At 41.2% G+C, this 19,577-nt stretch overlaps 1 protein-coding gene across 1 annotated transcript in view; it reads left to right on the top strand.

Moving 5' to 3' along the window:
• The window catches only part of CDCA2 (cell division cycle associated 2), a 49,842-nt gene that overhangs the window by 15,685 nt on the left and 14,580 nt on the right, over window positions 1–19,577 (top strand). The window contains exons 5-13 of the mRNA XM_047760601.1: window positions 710–860; window positions 2,729–2,925; window positions 4,537–4,624; window positions 6,300–6,508; window positions 9,411–9,495; window positions 9,948–10,192; window positions 15,936–16,014; window positions 17,225–17,313; window positions 19,100–19,237. Coding sequence (XP_047616557.1) covers window positions 710–860; window positions 2,729–2,925; window positions 4,537–4,624; window positions 6,300–6,508; window positions 9,411–9,495; window positions 9,948–10,192; window positions 15,936–16,014; window positions 17,225–17,313; window positions 19,100–19,237 — 1,281 coding nt within the window. The remainder of the gene's footprint in view (window positions 1–709; window positions 861–2,728; window positions 2,926–4,536; window positions 4,625–6,299; window positions 6,509–9,410; window positions 9,496–9,947; window positions 10,193–15,935; window positions 16,015–17,224; window positions 17,314–19,099; window positions 19,238–19,577) is intronic.

Genomic DNA, 19,577 nt, shown 5'->3' on the forward strand with positions numbered 1-19,577 from the left:
CATCCTGACAGGTGTGAGATGGTACCTTGTTGTGGTTTTGATTTGCGTTTCCCTGATGATGAGCGCTGTTGAGCATCTTTTCACATGCCTGTTGACTACCTGCTTGTCCTCTTTGGAAAAATGTCTATTCGGGTCTCCTGCCCATTTTTTTAAGGGATTACTATCCAAAACATGTAAACAACTCATACAGCCCAGCATCCACATGGTCTCTTAAATCGGCCTCTCAAACATTTTTGTGCTGAACCTCTTTCCTTTGACATTTGATTTGCTGAGGCCATCTCAGGCTTTGCACTCTCAATTATAAGAGAGAGTCCTTAAGCTCCCACCCCCCACCCCCGCCCCAAAAAGAATCCTTTTAAAGATTTGTTTAGCCCTCAGGTAATTGGGATGTCTTTTGTCCGGGTGCCTTTTCAAAGTGCTTTCCATCTACTCCAAACTTGTCTGCTCTGTGGGCTCATCAGTATCCAGACTGGCCAGCCTATAGCTCCACGTTTATGCTTCCCATGCAGCTGTTGCTCTTGGCTCAGGTTAAAAACCGAGGAAGGGGAGACGAGAAACACAGACGATGGCAGCACACAGGATACTCGGACTGTAAATGTGTGATTCAAGGGAGGAGGGGCCCTGCTGCACTGACTTTTTACCTCTGATCCTCAAAAGGCCCATCTTTGGTTTGATTCATAAGGCTCTCTGTGTCTCTGTATTTTAACAGGGCAGCCCTGTTCTGTATCGAAATGTTCATTCTTTAAGAGAGCAAATATCTGCCTTCCAGTCAGCATTTCACTCCATAAAGGAAAACGAGAAAATGACCGACGGTTCTGAATTCCCAGAGGAGGAAGGAGTGTTCAAGACCATGGGCTCGAGTGAGTAGAAAGAATTCAGTCAATTTAGATATCTGTAGTTTTTCAGACAGGCCTCTGAGATATATAAAAGCCTTAGTTCTACAGTGCAAAAGCAGTTTTGCTGAGAAGAGCTGTATTTTTAAATGGAGTCTAACATTTAAAATCTGGGGATTTCCTGCTGTGGCGCAGTGGATTAAGAATCTGACTGCAGGAGTTCCCATCGTGGCGCAGCAGAAGTGAATCCGACTAGGAACCATGAGGTTGTGGGTTCGATCCCTGGCCATGCTCAGTGAGTTAAGGATCTGGCGTTGCCGTGAGCTATGGTGTAGGTCACAGACGCAGCTCGGATCTGGCGTTGGTTCTGGCTGTGGTGTAGGCCAGTGGCTACAGCTCCGATTTGACCCCTGGCCTGGGAACCTCCATATGCCATGGGTGCGGCCCTAAAAAGACAAAAAGACAAAAAAAAAATCTGATTGCAGCAGCACATGTCACTTCGGAGACATAAATCAGATCCCTGGCCTGGTGCAGTGGGTGAAAGGATCCGCAGGTCACAGCTGTGGCTCAGATTCATTCTCTGGCCTGGAACTTCCATATGCCAAGGGTGAGGCCATTTTAAAACAAACCCAAAAAGGAATGTTTCAAATAAAAAAGCCTCAATTTCTGGTTTCTCTTGAAAAAGCATGATAGCAAGCATTCCTGAACCCATGTTTTACATTTCCACATGGCCAGAATTAAGTGTTGAGTGTTATATCAGAGCCCACGGGCTCATTTCATCTTTAGGACTTGCAGTAGATTTGAGTGCACTGACCTTGATTTTTAGAGGATTACTATTAAGTTTGGCAAACACTTACATGAATACCGAACACCCAGCCCTGACATTATAAACAGATATATTTAAACTGACATCTTCGTAGCCTGCCATATCCTTGGCTGTAACTTTTAGATTGTTATTTATTTAGACATTTTTTTTCTGTCACTTTAGATTTTCCAATCACAAAGCTTTTCAAACACCAGAACTAGACACAATCTTGGCCTCACCGTAATCACCATAACCCTAAGGTTCCAAATGGTTTTGTTTGGTTTTCTTGAACCATCATCAGGTGCATCTCAGGACCTCCTTGCATGCACAGTGCTGTTCCTCAAGGCAAATCCAATTAATCTTCCTTTGCAATATTGACCTCCTCTGATGTACTCATTTATAATTTGTAACTTACCTATTTTTCAGTTTTTATGAAAAAGCTTTGAAATATTTTATTAAATGATTACTTAGTTCTTGAGACAATTAAATTCCCCTTTTGTACCTAGGATGAACTTTGGCTATATTTTTCATAAAATCATACATGATCAAAGCAGAATGAGTATTAGAACATACTCACATCCATTAAATTGTTCAAAAGAAAAGGTTTCATTCTGAGTTTAAAAATAGAATGAGATACTCTGTCAGAAATACAAATGTATCTTGGCATATCTTTGTACATTATAAGTCTGAAAAAAGTTAAAATTTTTTTGGGGGGAGGGTTGCTCCTTGCAGTATTTGGAAGCTCCCAGGCCAGGGATTGAACCGGCACCGCAGCACTGACCCGAGCCACTGCAGTGACAACACGATATCCTTAACCCACTGGACCACAGGAGATCTGAAAAAAGTTCATTCTAATAACTAAATTTTTGTTACCATTTTAGCAGTCATGTTCTCTTATCTTTCCAGTTAGACTTTTTTTTTTTTAACAAAATAGGTACTACTGGGTTTTTCTTTCCATTGATTAAAGTATTTAGGCTCCAGCATTACATTGCACTAAAATTATTATGATGTACGTAATTTTTAAACGGTATTGTAAGAGAAAATATTTATGCATGCGTTGTTGTGTTTTTATTTGGTTTTGTGTACGCAGCCAAGAAGGCAAGTCTTGGTGAGTGTCAGCTGTCCGAGTTCCCTGCGAAGCTGACATCCAAGCGTCGGAGGTTGTCCTCTCTGAGGGGCTCGGATGGGAATCTTCCCGAGGAGCTTGGTCTCAGGATACTCAACACTGCTGCCTTTCCCAACACAGATGGAACGTGTGCTCTCGAAACTTCTGCAACTCTCTCTAAGGTAATTCACTCACTGGGAATAGTAAAGTGAAGCTTTGGCTTTCTCACTAGCCAGTTTTAGGACTGTCAGAGCCCTTGTGCAATTATAGTACTTAATGTACCTTGTATTGTGATATCTCAGCTGAGATTTTAATTGTGTGTGCATATGTGTGTGTATTTCCTGTTTGTCAAATTTTTTTGTTGTCGGTTCGCTTAATGGTGATTAGAGACAGGCTTTGATTAATATGTTGCTTTTGATATGAAAAAAGATGGAGTTCCCATTGTGGCTCAGCAGAAACAAATCTGACTAGGATCCATGAGGATGCAGGTTCGATCCCTGGCCTCGCTCAGTGGGTTAAGGATCTGACATGGCTGTGAGCTGTGGTGTAGGTCACAGACGTGGCTCGGATCCTGTGTTGCTCTGGCTGTGGTGTAGGTAAGTGGCTACGGCTCTAATTTGACCCCTAGCCTGGGAACCTTCATATGCCATGGGTGTGGCCCTAAAAAAAAGAAAGAAAAGTCTATGGAAAGATGAAGCCCTGTGGTTTTCTGCTTGTGAGGTGAAATGGTACCATAGTGAGGATGTCCCAGTCCTGCCCTTGGCCAGCTTTTCGTCTTCTGGGGAGGCAGACATATGAGTATCTGACTTACACAGAACTTGTAAATTTGGTTGAAAATTATACTCGGGCTGTAGCCCTCAGGTCTAGGGGTCTTATGCTTCTGCCTTTCTGCCCTTCACTGGTTTACTACTGGCTCAGAAGCAAGGTACCACTTAGCAAATTCTCCTTTGCTCTGCTCACTTCTTAGCTGTAGGGATTTTTTTTTTGTCGCTTATAGTTATGTGGGGCCTGCCGGCATCATCAGAAGATCATAACTGACATGAATGAAAAAATGCTTTCGGAGATCCTTGACCTTCAAGCTCATGTAAACAGGGAGCTAGATCTCTCACGATCACTACTTCTGCTTTCTTTAGTGAGAAAAGACATGGTACATGTCCTTTTAATTGTATCTGGACGGTGGTCATTAAAGATTCTTCCGGGTCCCGTGGGTTTCATGTATATCTCAGAGCCACTTATAATCTCTACTCTTTCTGCTTTATTCTGGTTGATATGAAATCATTTGCTAGAACCAGTGATGTTTCTTAGCAGCACTGTGATTAATTTTTGGGTATATACCGTGATTTAGAAATAGTGTCCACATTAATATGAGTGTGTTTTCTATCCTGGCCGTTAATGGTTTTCCTTTTCCAGCTCTCGATATCTTTTGTTGTTTGATTGGTAATTATATAATATTTTTCATTATTTTTGAGAATTTCCTCTTTAAAGAAAGTGGCTAACATAATTTTCTAGATTTCAAACAGTAAGGCAGCAAAAGTATGTCCTGTAAACATTTCTTAGGGAACTGAAAATTGTTGGATAGGATGTTTAGGATGGAATTAGAATGAATGCTTTGTTTTTAGTTAGACTCCTATATACTTTTGTAACAATTAACCAGATAATGAAGGTGATGGATTGATTGGTTTAGCATCCGATTTCCAGATAATCTGTGGTGCTTATTCAAATCTTTATAAAGATCTCAGTAATCCTATGAATAATAAAATTTAATACTTCTTTAACTTCTTTTGTCCCCCAAGAAGTCTTCTGAATCTGGTTTAATGCCACAGTCTGGATGTTCAGTTGAAGAGTCCACTCTACTTTCAGAGCTCACAGAGGCTTCAAGTGGTAAGTATTTAATTAATCCTTAATATATGTGGGGATTTACCCATGAAACCATTTGTTCCATAGACATTTATGATGGGTTTACGTATACACTAAAATTTGGGCAAGTGAAGTAGTTCCTTCTATTTTAGGAGCTCTTAGTGTGGTAGAGATGTTTTAGCATATTCTTATTATTTGAGGGATGATGTTTTCTATTTTGAACTGCTACTGATAAGATTAGTAAAATAGGAGTTCCCGTCCTTGGCTCAGCCATTAACAAACACGACTAGGATCCACGAGGACTCGGATTTGATCCCTTGCTCAATCGGTTAAGGATCTGGCATTGCCGTGAGCTGTGGTGAAGGTTGCAGACGCGGCCTGGATTCCACGTGGCTGTGGCTGTGGCAGCAGCCATAGCTTCAAATCAGCCCCTAGCTCGGGAACTTCCATATGCCTGGGTGTGGCCCTAAAAAGCAAAAAAAAAAAAAAGGTTAGTAAAATATTTCCAAGCTGATAAAATCTATTATATAAAGAGTAGAAACTCTGAACATTTAACAAGTGTATTTTTGTTAGAGAAAACACCACACATGACTTTTTTGGGTTTTAGTATAGGAAAAGAGACCACTGTGCAAAATTTTTCCTAAATCAATACTCTTGTATTGAATAAAAGTCCCCAGGAAAGTATTAGGTTTACTTTTTTTTTTTTTGGTCTTTTTAGGGCCGTTATGGCAGTTCCCAGGCTAGGGATCAAATTGGAGCTGCAGCTGCCAGTCTGCTCCACAACCACAGCAACAGGGAACCCAAGCTACACCACAGCTCACGGCAACACCAGATCCTTAACCCACTGAACAAGGCCAGGAATCGAACCCACATCCTCATGGATACTCGTCGGGTTCGTTTGTGCTGCACCACAATGGGAACTCTCTATTAGGTTTACTTTCAACCTGTCCATGTCTTTATCTTTCAGTAAAACTCTTGTCTTGCTTTTTTATCAACTCTGAGAATCTTTGCCTTTTGATGGGAGTATTTGGTACGTTAACCTTTCGAGTCATTGTTATAGTTTGATTTAAATCTACCATTTTTTTTTCACATGTTCTGTTTTTTATTCTTCTCTTTCCCTCCTCTTATCTTTTTTGGGGGGTTATTTGAAATTTTCTTTTTAAAAACCTGTTCATTCTCTTTTAAACTACACCTCATTGCATCTCCCACCCGCCCCCCCAGTGTTTGCTCTAGGGACTGTGCTATGTACATTTTCACAGCCTTCTTAGACTTGATGTGGTACAACTTCATATGAAATGTTAAAATTTGACAAACTACAGATGTACTTCCGCTCCTCCCACCCATAGCTTTTGGTCCTTTATAGCATAGGTGATATCTAATACTACGTTGCAGGGTGCAAGTTGTAGGTGTCGTGAGTGGAGGCGGGTTAACAGTGAATATCTGACCCCTGAATGAGGTCTTAGATTGCCACAAAGCCAAAATGCCTGACCGTCACCCTCAGTAGTCAGGTTTGAAATAAAAGCTGTGAGCAGTGCCACTTCTCTGTCTTTTTATATTTCCAAATGAAATCCCAGATGCTTCTCCCTAGCAGGACCTGTTAGGGGTGAATTTCTGAGGAGTGTGGTACTCCCTTTGAAGCGCGTATAGAACTGGCTGATTCGGATGTCTGCCACCTCTGATGTTTACAACTCTGTTGAAGGAATCCAGATTACTGACTCTGCCGAGGGCAAAGGATCCAGTGATGCCGTTTCATTTGACAAATTGACAGAATTGAGCAGGGACAGGGCTCCCGACGCCAGATCACTGGTGACCCTGCTGGGCCAGAGGGACATTCCATCCTCTGAGACCGTTGTACTTCGTTCTGTGCTGAAGAAACCCTCTGCTAAGCTGTGTCTAGAAAGCCTGCAGGTAAGTACAGAGCTCCATGTTCCAAAGCAAACTGAATAGAAATTCATTTTGCCTCAGAGCAGGGCCTCTGAAGTGTTGTATATCATACTAGCTGAGCAGGAAGTGTCTCTCCCTAATTTTTTCCCTCCTTTTCTCACTTAGAGTAACACTGGGCAGAATTTGTTTCTTTTTTTTTTTTTAACTCAATTTGGAATGGAACATACAGAATTTTAACATAGGTGAGCTAGATTTTATGAGTTTCATAAGTTATTAATGTGTGAGACTTGCTTATTCCCACCCAATATACCTGCTCCTCTTTACTGGTTAAAGAGCCTGATTAGGGTTTTTATACAGCACTGCTCATTTCTTTTTTATTTTTTTAATTAAATGATTTTTATTTTGTCCATTATACCTGGTTTACAGGGTTCTGTCAATTTTCTACTGTATAGCAATGTGACTCAGTCACGCATACATACTCTTTTTCTTACATTATCATGCTCTTATCGTAAGGAACTAGATATAGTTCCCAGTGCTACACAGCAGGATCTTATTGCTTATCCATTCCAAAGGCAATAGTTTGCATCTTTTAACCCCAGATTCCCAGTCCATTCCACTCACTTCCCCTCCCCCTTGGCAGCCACAAGTCTATTCTCCCAGCACTGCTCATTTCTATCCTCTATTTGTTTTATCTTCTCCTTAAAAAGACTTAACATCTTCATGATCCATGTAACTCTCATTGATTAACAATATTATATAAGATGGAGTTCCCATCGTGGCACAGCGGAAATGAATCCAACTAGGAACCGTGAGGTTGCAGGTTCTATCCCTGGCCTTCCTCAGCGGGTTAAGCATCCGGCGTTGCCGTGAGCTGTGGTGTAGGTTGCAGATGCAGCTCAGATCTGGCATTGCTGTGGCTGTGGTGTAGGTTGGAGGCTACAGCTCCGATTAGACCCCAGTCTGGGAACCTCCATATGCTGTGGGTGTGGCCCTAAAAAGACAAAAGACAAAAAAATAGATAAAAAATAATATTATCTAAGAAAAACATCAAGTCCCAGAGTTCCTATTATGGCTCAGCGGGGTTAAGAACCCGACCTAGTGTCCATGAGGATGTGGGTTCAATCCCTGGCCTCACTCAGTGGGTTAAGGACCTGGCGTTGCTGGAGGCTTAAGCGTAGGTCACAGATGTGGCTCACATCCGGTGTTGCTGTGGCTGTGACATAGGCCAGCAGCCGCAGCTCCGATTCAACCCATGGCCTGGGAACTTCTAAATGCCACAGGTGCAGCCATTAAAAGAAAAAGAAGAAAAAATCAAGTCCTGCCACTAAAGTCATAGCAAGACTTTCACAACCAATGATCTTCTTACTAAGCGTCTTAGAGCTTGTAGGTATATACAATTTAAGATAACTCACAGATGTTTGAATTAAAAGTAAAACTAAACATCACCTTGAACTTTGTTTTATAAGTTTACTTATTTCACAAATAATGATGTGGCCATTTTTCTAGTTGGGAAAATGAAGCTGATTCTCGGGAAACGGCTGATGAAGGTGGTTAGTTTGGGGCAGGACTATTTCTTAGCAGAGGTGCTGCTCTTGGAACGGGTTTATTGGAGAAAACGAACAGCTCCTGAGAATAAGGGCTGGGCAGGGCCTTGGATGAGATGGGATGAGCAGATGGTAACTTGTAGGGAGCTCATCCACCCCAGTCCTGGCTGTTACCCCCTGTGCCCCCGAGGCCCTCTGTTTGGGTGTGCCTGTCCCTTCAGGATTCACACTGTTCCTTTCTCGCCTTCCGTATCATCTTCTTTTTGAGAAGCACTGAGGGGCAAATACTACCTTCTTTCCTTGTTCCGAACTTATAATAGTGACTTACACACTTATAAAAGGTGTGGCTCCCATGTTTAGAAGACAAAAAACACCTGTTATGCTACTTGCATACTTGGCTTTTTTCTTATTTCGGTGGAATTCTCATGCCTTAGACAGTGTATATAGTCCACCTCGTCTGACACCATTCAGAATACACTCTACTTATAACCACTCACATTTTTCCTTACCACCTTTTGCCAGATCCCAAATGAGGGAATGAACTGAGCCCACATTATGGATTGCTGTTCTTTAATTTTTTTTTTTTGGTCTTTTTGTCTTTTTTGTTGTCGTTGTTGCTATTTCTTGGGCCACTCCCGCGGCATATGGAGGTTCCCAGGCTAGGGGTCAAATCGGAGCTGGAGCCACCGGCCTACGCCAGAGCCACAGCAACGCGGGATCCGAGCCGCGTCTGCAACCTGCACCACAGCTCACGGCAACGCCGGATCGTCAACCCACTGAGCAAGGGCAGGGACCGAACCCGCAACCTCATGGTTCCTAGTCGGATTCGTTAACCACTGCGCCACGACGGGAACTCCTATTCTTTAATTTTGGTCTAAAACACTACTTACCAAAGGAAGAGCTAGGGAACCCATTGTTGCTTTGTGGCTAATAAGATATTTTAAGTCAGAGCAATTATGAAAGTAAAGGTAACCTGAATACTCTAGTATCTACCCTCGGCAGAAAAAAAAATTTCAAAGTGGCTGTTTCCCCCCCCCCCCCCCCCCCCCCCGCTTCTTAGGGCTACACCCATTGCATATGGAAGCTCCCAGGCTAGGGGTCAAATCCAAGCTGTAGCTGCTGGCCTAGAGCTACAGCTGCCACCCTACACCACAGCCCACAGCAACATGGGAGCTGAGCCATGTCTGCAACCTACACCACGGCTCATGGCAACATCAGATCCTTAACCCACTGAGTGAGGCAAGGATCGAACCTGCATCCTCATGGATTCTAGTCGGGTTCGTTACTGCTGAGCCACAACAGGAACTTCCCGAAGTTCTCTTCTTAATGACTCTGTGTTTATTATATATGTGCAATTACTCCTTGATGCTTCTTTTGATTAGGAACACCGTGACAACCTCTGTGATGATGGGATACTTCCAAGCTTAATCTCAAATCTTGCAAACTGTTGCAAAGAACAAGAAGAAGGTAAGAAATTCATATTTTGAAGCCTGAGGATATCATTTTCTTGTTATAACAAATCTGATTAGCATGTTATTTGCAAGCCTCAACTAATGCCCGATGTTTCTGAAATTCCACAGAAATGAGGAATAGTTGGTAGGGGTGGAACCTCTGTAGAGTCTCAAAATTGGCTCCATCCATTTTTGCTTAATAGTGAAACTTGTAAAGGAAGTTGATATTCCAATTTGGTAATCTGCGATAGGCGTACAAAATTTACTTTAAAATTCTTGCCATATTTTAATTAGAATTATTGCTTATCTTTTCCGTTTTGAGCCTTTTTCTCTATCAACTCTGTTTTGTGTTATATAATTTTAATCGTTAAAAGCCAATTTTAATCATGTTAAAAGATTCTAGGATATGCCTTTTAGATAGGAAATATAGCTTAATTTTAAAATATATTTCCCATTTCTTATCTATAGAAGGTCAAGAAAATTGTAAAGTACCGGCCTTTCTAAATATGAGGAAAAGGAAGAGAGTTACTTTTGGAGAGGACCTGAGCCCTGAAGTGTTTGATGAATCTCTGCCAGCAAACACCCCATTACGTAAGGGAGAAACACCTGTTCGTAAAAGGGAGTTACGTAGCCTTAGTCCCCTGCTACTCGACCAGTCACAAGTTCCTGAGCGGTTACCTCAACCAAATTTTGATGACAAGGGAGAGAATCTCGTAAGTGTGCAAAGTGTGGAGCAAACATGTTTATGTTTTCATCACACTCTCTCCTGTTCTGCATGAGCAGAGATGGTGCTTTGAAATCATGAAATGGACTGAATGATGTGTCCATAAATTGAATGCATTTTCTAGGTAGATTATTTCCAGTTTTATCCTATTAACAACAGTACTTCTGTGACTCCTTATACATATTTCTTGGAACCCAACTGCTGTCGATGGTGGGATGTACCATGGTTTTATGTATCACCAAGGAAAAATGCTAAAAGTTAAACTGACACACATCATGTCCTCAGATTTCAGATGTGTTAAAATGTAAAAGAACAGGAGTTCCCGTCGTGGCGCAGTGGTTAACGAATCCGACTAGGAACCATGAGGTTGCGGGTTCGGTCCCTGCCCTTGCTCAGTGGGTTAACGATCCGGCGTTGCCGTGAGCTGTGGTGTAGGTTGCAGACGCGGCTCGGATCCCGCGTTGCTGTGGCTCTGGCGTAGGCCAGTGGCTACAGCTCTGATTGGACCCCTAGCCTGGGAACCTCCATATGCCACACGGGAGTGGCCCTAGAAATAGCAAAAAGACAAAAAAAAAAAGTAAAAGAACAACAGTCTTAGAACTGCTATATTATAAATATAAGTTGTTCTTCCCCATAAGATCAATGTCTCCAGATGGAGTTATGGATGAAGGAATATGAACATGTTGGAATTTTCTGATACATATTACTAAACCACCATTCAGAAAGTATGTACTAATTTGGACTCACAGCACTAGAAATGGTTTTATTTTAGTATACTTCTATAAATCCTGGATATTAATTGTACTTATCTTTTTTAAGAGCGTAACAGGAGAAAAAGCTAAATTTTTTAGTTTGTTAATGACGTTTCAACATTTTCACCTTCATAGGCAATTTGAATTTCTTTTCTGGAGAATGCCTATTAATTTTACTTGGCCATTTTTATATTGGGACCATCATTCATTCCTTTGCTGTTATACTTTGAAATATAAATATTCTGCTTTTGACCAAGATGGAATAAGAGGGACCTAATTTGCATTCCCATGAGATGCAACTCAAAAATACAGAGAATAAGGCTATGAAACAGTGGTCCACAGACATTGAACATCAGGAAGAACAGACAATAATCCCTGAGGGGAGGGTAACAAATGAGCTAAGCCTTATGAGAGCCCCCACTTACCGCTTAGGCTGAACTTCCAGGCTGCAATACAGAGAGGGGTTAGCTTGGTGGATCCCAGCAGTCTCCAGGAGTTGAGAGGATGGGGTCTGGGAAAGCAAAAGAGCCTGGAGTTTACAAGGTAAAGTACCAGAGAGGAGAGTGCTGTCCAGAGAGAGCTCTGGAGATATGCAGATCATCTGCTTGAGACTCCCGCTGAGTGCCCTGGTCAGCACGTGCTTATGACTGAACTGCCCAAGGCTGGGAGCATCTGCCCACATGGAGCCAAGGGAAGTGCCTAGAGCTCACACAGGGCAGAAATCATGCTCCCCCAACCCTCGCCAAAAAACCTATAATTCAGAGGGCATCATGTCCTCAGGAGAGTATTGCCTCATTAAAGGAGCAGAATTAAGCCAAAAGCCTGGCAAATTGAAAAGCAAGCCTTGAAAGGATCCAGCTTGTATCCAAGTGACTACATTGCGTAATAAACCTCAAGAGTAATGAAATTGCTTTCAGCAACTGTGACGCTGGGGAGATCCCAGCCTGGCTAAGGGCATCAGATCTCATTGTCCTCCCAGCCCTTCAGCCTTCCTCTGAGGCCTCTCAATGAAATGGTTTGACCCCTCCCACCAAAAAAAAAAAAAAAAAAAGAAAAGGCAAAAAATCCCCCACGAAACTAGCACCAAGTAGTGTTAAAATCAAAATGTCTGGCATTCAATTACAAATCAGTAGTTATGTAGGAAAAAATGCCCCATAATGAGAAAAATAAATCATTAGAAATATATCCAGCAATGATACATGTGGTAGAATTGTAGAGAAAGATATTGAAAGAATTATTATCATTATTATTTTTTGCTTTTTAGGGCCGCACCCGTGGCATATGGAGGTTCCCAGCTAAGGGGTGGAATCGAAGCTGCAGCTGCCAGCCTACACCACAGCCACAGCAATGCAGGATCCAAGCCACATGGGTGTGGCCCTAAAAAAAAAAAAAAAATGAGCAGACAATTCATGATCTGGGAGGGAGAGAGATTGGAAGAAACAGAAAAAAAATGTGTGAAAAATAATGGCTGGAAAATGTCCAGATTTTGATAGAATTATAAACTCATTGATCCTAAAGTTCAGCATATTCCCAGCATTAGAAATAACTCATAGCTGAAAATCAATGGTGAATGACTTAAAAGAAGCCGGAGAGAAAAAGACCCTGACATAAACAAGGACAAATATGAGAGGCAGCAGATTTCTCATTGGAAACTCTGTGAGCCAGAAGACAGTGCAGTGAGTTTTTTTGTTTTTTTTTTGCTTTTTAGGGCCACACTTGCAGCATATGGAAGTGCCCAGCTAGGGGTTGAATCAGAGCTACAGCTGCCAGCCTATGCAACAGCAATGCGGGATCCAAGCTGCATCTGCGACCTACACCACAGCTCACAGCAATGCTGGATCTCCGCCCACTGAGAGAGGCCAGGGATTCAACCCACACCCTCATGATACTAGCCAGATTCACTTCCACTGAGCCATGATGGGAACTGCCAGTGCGGCAACATCTTTTAACGATGTATTTAAATACTTAGAGCAAAACAAACAAAAACAAAAATACTTGTCAACCTAGACTTCTCTATCCACTGAAACTATTCTTCAAAACAAAGGTGAAATAAAGGCTTTTTCAAACATACAAAAGATGAAATAATTGATTGCCATAGCCAGTTAGCCTTTTTTTATTTTATTTTATTTTATTTTTTGTCTTTTTGCCCTTCTTTCTAGGGCCGCTCCCATGGCATATGGAGGTTCCCAGGCTAGGGGTCTCATCGGAGCTGTTGCTGCTGGCCTACGCCAGGGCCACAGCAAGGTGGGATCCGAGCTGCATCTGCGACCTACACCACAGCTCACCGCAACACAGGATCCTTAACCCACTGAGTAAGGCTAGGGATCGAATCTGCAACCTCATGGTTCCTAGTCAGATTCATTAACCACTGCACCATGACGGGAACTCCCAATAGCCTGTTAGCCTTAAGAAAGAAAAAAGAAGGCCTTTAGTCAAAAGGAAAATGATTCCATGTAGAAATCTGTATCTGTAATAAAGAATGAAGAGCACTGAAAATGCTAAGCATGTGGGCAAATAGAACAGACTTGTTTTTCCTAGTTTTCTTTCTTTTTCTTTTTTTTTTTTTCATTTTTGGCTGCTCCTCAGCATATGCAGTTCCTGGGCCCAGGGATCAAATCTGAATGCAGCAGCTGCGGCAATGCTGGATCCTCAATCCGCTGTGCTGGGCAGTGGATCAAACTCGAATCCCAGGGCTTCTAAGATGCTGCCAATCCCATTGAGCCACAGTGGGAGCTCCTATTTTTCATTTTTTATTAGAGTTAGACTTCCCTTAATTAGTCTTAATAAAAAATTGTTCAAAACAAGAGTGACAGCAATGTTTAGCTTATAACCTAGGTAAGTAAAATATACAGCCAAATTAACATGGCATTAAGGCCCCAGAGGGGTTCTTAGACTATAAACAGAGTGGAATATGTTAAAAGTGTACACTGTAAGCCCTAAGCCACTATAAAATAACCAAACAACGTATGGGGTATAACTAAAGCACTGCTTAAAGGGAAATTTTTTAGAATTAAAGCTTGTATTTGTAAATAAGAGAGGCATCAAATTAGTGATCTCAGCTTCCACTTGAAGAAACTAGAAAAAGCAAATTAAAACCAAACTAAGAAGAAAGTAATAAAGATAAATGTAGGAATCGCTGGTATAGAAGCAGAAAGATGAGAAAAAAGTCATGGAAATCTAAAGATTGTGCTGATGAAAATGATAGTAAACTTCTAATCAGACTGTTCAGGAAAAAAGGAAAGGATACTCATTAACAAAAGGAATAAAGGAGGTGACATCACTACATATCCTAACAGATATTAAGAGGATAATAAGGAGTTCCCGTCGTGGCGCAGTGGTTAACGAATCCGACTAGGAACCATGAGGTTGCGGGTTCGGTCCCTGCCCTTGCTCAGTGGGTTAAGGATCCGGCGTTGCCGTGAGCTGTGGTGTAGGTTGCAGACGCGGCTCAGATCCCGCGTTGCTGTGGCTCTTGCGTAGGCCGGCGGCTACAGCTCCAATTAGACCCCTAGCCTGGGAACCTCCACATGCCACAGAAGTGGCCCAAGAAATGGCAAAAAAAAAAAAAGAGGATAATAAAAGAATATTATGGACAACTTTATGTTATAGCAGTAAATTCATCAACTTAAATGACATTCCTTGAAAGACACAAACTATCAGTCTCACTCAAGAATAAATAGATGGCCTTTTAACCCTATGTCAACTAAGGAAATTTAAGTTGTAGTTAAAACCTTCGCACAAAGAAAGCTGCCTGTCCATATGATTTTACTAATGAATTAATTCTACAAAACATTTAAAAGCTATACAATACTAATTTTGCATACACTTTTTCAAACAAATTGAGTTGGGAATGCTTCCTAATTCATTAATTCATTAACCTGATAGTATAATCAGGCATTATTAGAAAAGGAAACTTAGAGTCCGGTATCCTCATAAATGTAACAATATATAAAAAGAGAATACATTATGAACAAGTGAGATTTTACCCCAGAGATGCAAAGTTGGTTTAATATTTGAAAAAAAGTTGTGTAGTTCATCATATTAGTGGATTAAGGCACTGAAACTATACATGCAGGAAAAGCATTTGAAAAGATCCAGCATTCATTTCTGATTAAAAAACAACACCACCACACTCTGAGCAAACTGGTGGTAAAAGAATTTCTTCAAATTGAAAGGTTCACTTTCTTCAACCTTTCATAGATCAGTTTTATCTTCGAAAAATTAAGTACTACTTTTTATCTTGGCTGTGGGAGAGGAAAGATTTGATATTTGTCACATCCTTATATTTACCTTGAAGTTCGCCTGAATAATACTGTATTGTTAGGTTGTATTTATTAATTATCTTTCTTTCTTACTTTATAGGGGTTACAATAAGGGATTTTAAATAAAAAAGTTACTTGTTCATGGGTCATCATAGCCACTTTCACTTAAAGTTATATTATTTTGGTGGATTGTTGTTAGTAAACATTTTTCATTAAAGATTGGTAAACATTATAAAACATGTATTTTTATATCCAGTATCTTGTTTTGCTCTTTCTTTGGCTAATCTTTTATTGATTTCCCATCTTTATGCTTATTACAATTCCTCCTATAAAAATAAATCCTGGAGTTCCCGTCGTGGCGCAGTGGTTAACGAATTTGACTAGGAACCATGAGGTTGCGGGTTCGGTCCCTGGCCTTGCTCAGTGGGTTAACGATCCGGCGTTGCCCTGAGCTGTGGTGTAGGTTGCAGACGCGGCTCGGATCCCGCATTGCTGTGGCTCTGGCGTAGGCTGGTGGCTACAGCTCCAATTAGACCCCTAGCCTGGGAACCTCCATATGCCGCGGGAGCGGCCCAAGAAATAGCAACAACAACAACAACAAAAAGACAAAAGACAAAAAAAAAAAAATAAATCCTTATAATTTTCTTTTGGGCGCATTATTTATATGTCCACTGAATTTAAGGATGTCTAATTTCTACTTTTTTTTTTCTTTGTTTAGGAAAACATAGAACCTCTTCAGGTATCATTTGCAGTTTTGAGTCCTCTTGGTAAATCTTCCATCTCAGAAGCTCTTTCAGGTAGTCACCTACTTTTATATTATAACCATAGATGTAACTTTAAATATGTGTATATATGAAAATCTTATTTTAAAATTTTGTTTTTATTATAATCATACCTGATTAAAAAAAAAAAAACCCTCATAGTGTAGAAAAGCTTATAAGAGGTCTTTTATCCGTCTGTCTCCACTCCAAGTCCCATACCTTATAATCACCCACATTTAACTGCCTTAGATGGGTAGCCCTGATTTTTATTTTTTATTTTTATTTTTTAATTTTTATTTTTGCTTCCTTTTTTTTTCTTTCTAGGTCCCTACCCGCCGCATATGGACTTTCCCAGGCTGGGGGTCCAATCGGAGCCATAGCTGCTGGCCTAAACCAGAGCCACAGCAACACCGAATCCTTAACCCACTGAGCAAGGCCAGGGATCAAACCCGCAATCTCATGGTTCCTAGTCAGATTCACTTCCACTGCGCCACAACGGGAACCTCCCCAGCCCCGGTTTTTAAATCACTGCAGGCAGTGGAGTTGCCCTCTCAACTCTTAAAAGATCAACAGTAAGCTCCTTTTCAGGTCGCACATTTGAAACGATAAGGATCATAAGGGTCATTCCTAAATACCCTTGAACGAATGAAATTGTTCATAAGCATCAACATGGCGTTTGGAGCACATGTACGTCCCAAGATCTTTAGCTTTTTTCACTGATCATCACAAGGCAACCAAGATCTCTTGTGCTTTCCTGACAAGCTGGGATTTGGCTGGCAAATGTCCTGGGCAAGGCGCTTAGGTTGGGAATCACTATTCCTTCATGTCTCTCGCCTGGTTGAAACCCTTTAACGGCCACCAGCATAACTTGTTGGTTCTAGGACACACACCAAGCTCCTTGGCACAGAATTCAAGACATGGAGAGTTAAGGAAGAGCTAAATTGGCAGCAGAGCCTGTCACCTTCCAAAGCTGATGCTCTTTAATGTCTTACGCTGCCTTTTATTTATACCATTAAGAATGGTCAAATTAAAATTTTTTGAACTTTTGAAATTAAAGAATTTTCATGTTTTAAAATCTCTTTTGAATTTCAAAATGTACTTCTCTCGGTAATTAATGTTTATGTTTAAATATGATAGGATACTAAAAGCAAAATTGGTATCCAAGAGAGTATCCAGTGTGTCCTAAAGATCATGAATCTTTAACTTTTTCTTTATTCCTCTAATTTTGCTGTGTCTTGCTGATCAGGCACTGATGCCTTTGCCTCTTCAAATAACCACGAGAAAATAGCCTCCCATAAAGCTGGCAGAGCAACGCGGACCTCTAACAGAAGAAGCGTAAGTATTTGTATTTGGTGCAGTGCATTTGTTTTGGGGGCTTTTCCGGGGGGGGGCCTTTTTAGGGCAACACCCTTGGCATATGGAAGTTCCCAGGTGAGGGGTTGAATCAGAGCTATAGCCACTGGCCTACACCACAGCCATGTGGGATCCGAGCCGAATCTTTGACCTACACCACAGCTCATGGCAATGCTGGATCCTTAACCCACTGAATGAGGCCAGGGCTTGAACCCATGTCCTCATGGATACAAGTCTGGTTTGTTACCACTGAGCCACAATGGGAACTCCAACAATGCATTTGTTTTTAAATCTTGCAGTAGTTTGTTTCTATTTTTATGATCAAATGATTTTATCAGTTAAATCTTGGTTTAATCTATATATTAAGCACTAATATATCTGGCATGTAACCCAGGGTAATGCTGATTTGATTTTAATTCTGTTAGAAGAACAATTCAGTAAAACAAGATGCCTTCAGAATTTGTGTTAACGTGGAAGGTCATCTCTTTCAAAAGTTTATTTGGGATCTGTGTGGTTTTTTGAATTTTATTGAAGTATAAAGTGGAGAAGAGTAGCATGTAATTAGCAGAACCAGAAAATAGCATAAATATAACTTAAAAAGTATTCATTTCTTCAGTTATGAGCATAATTCCCATTGAATGCACATCTTTTGCGATTTAGTTGAAATTTGGGGGTTTTGTTTATAGCGTCATAGTGCATAAACATACGGTATACTTTTTTTTTTTTTTGCTTTTTCTGGCCATGCCCACAGCATATGGAAGTTCCCAGGCTAGGGGCTGAATCACAATTAAAGCTACCGGCCCCTGCCACAGCCACAGGCAAAGCAATGTGGGATTGGAGCCGGGTCTTCGACCTATACCACAGCTCACAGCAATGCTGGCTCTTTAACCCACTGAGTGAGGCCAGAGATTGAACCTGCATCCTCATGGATGCTAGCCGGGCTCACTACTGCTGAGCCACAAAGGGAACTTCCCTAATGCTATTTTAATTTTATTATTTTTTTATTTTTGGCTGAGCTCACAGCATGTAGAAGTCCCTAGGCTGGAGACCAAATCTGTGCCACAGCAGCGACCTGAGCCATTGCAGTGAAAACACTGGATCTGTAACCCCTTGTGCCACAAGGGAACTCAGGGTTTATGATTTTTATCCCCCCGTAACCCATCAGTAGTTAGGTGCTTAATTGCAGTTGCTTAATAAATATTTGATGAGTGAGTTAGACAGCTGATTCTTAAGTTGTTTTTTTCTCTTCCATAAAATAATTGGACAAAGTGCATATGCTTATGGGTCTATGTTTGATCAGAAATCAGTATTTACTGTTTCCCCCATTTGAATTTACGTTAGTTAAAGTATTTCTAATGGAGGGAGTTCCCATTGTGGCTCAGCGGTTAACAAATCTGATTAGCATCCATGAGGATGCCAGTTCAATCCCTGGCCTCTGTCAGTGGGTTAAGGATCTGGTGTTGCCATGAGCTGTGGTGTAGGTCACAGACTCGGTTCAGATACCACGTTGCTGTGGCTGTGGCCTAAGGCCAGCAGCTGTAGCTCTGATTGGACCCCTAAGCCTGGAAATTTCCATATGCCGAGGGTACGGCCCTAAAAAGCAAAAAAGAAAAAGAAAAGAAATTCTAATGGAATTTGTGAATTAAGCGGAAATGGGATGTAAAATGGTAGAAGCAGCAGGGGAGGGAAAAGAAATGTGAGAGATGTACATGAAAATGTCACTACTACTTATGTTTTATGGTAGCCCTGCTGTAAATTTTCTTTCTAGCAGTTGATCAGTTTTTCAGGAGAGAGTGTTTGCAACTTATTTAATACAGAAGCTCAGCCTCGTAAAGAAAAGAAAATCAATAGGAGGAAGTCTCAAGAAAGCAAGAGCACAGAGAGAGCACTGCCTAGAAAGAATCAGGTGAGTGTGTGTTTAAAGGTGTGATGAAGAACAGAAGTGGTACAACTCTTGGTTGTGTAGTTAGGAAAACATGGAGATGAAATCCAGGAGTATTAAAATCATCTCATCCTAGAATAGAAAGGGCCATGAGAGCTTATATCTCCAATTGTTAATTATATCCCAAATTGTTAATTACCCAAGGGCCATTTTTGCATTTTCTTCACTGGGTTATGTGCACCCAGCACAGTGAGGCATCGTTCCTCAAATGTTGAATTGATTCTCATCTTTGAATCTGATCTATCCTCACCCTGTTTGGGGAATCCTCTGATTTCTTAGGGATCAGTGCGCCATCTGCCTCTTG

This window comes from Phacochoerus africanus, chromosome 15 (assembly GCF_016906955.1).
Source record: "Phacochoerus africanus isolate WHEZ1 chromosome 15, ROS_Pafr_v1, whole genome shotgun sequence".
Lineage (NCBI taxonomy): Eukaryota > Metazoa > Chordata > Mammalia > Artiodactyla > Suidae > Phacochoerus > Phacochoerus africanus.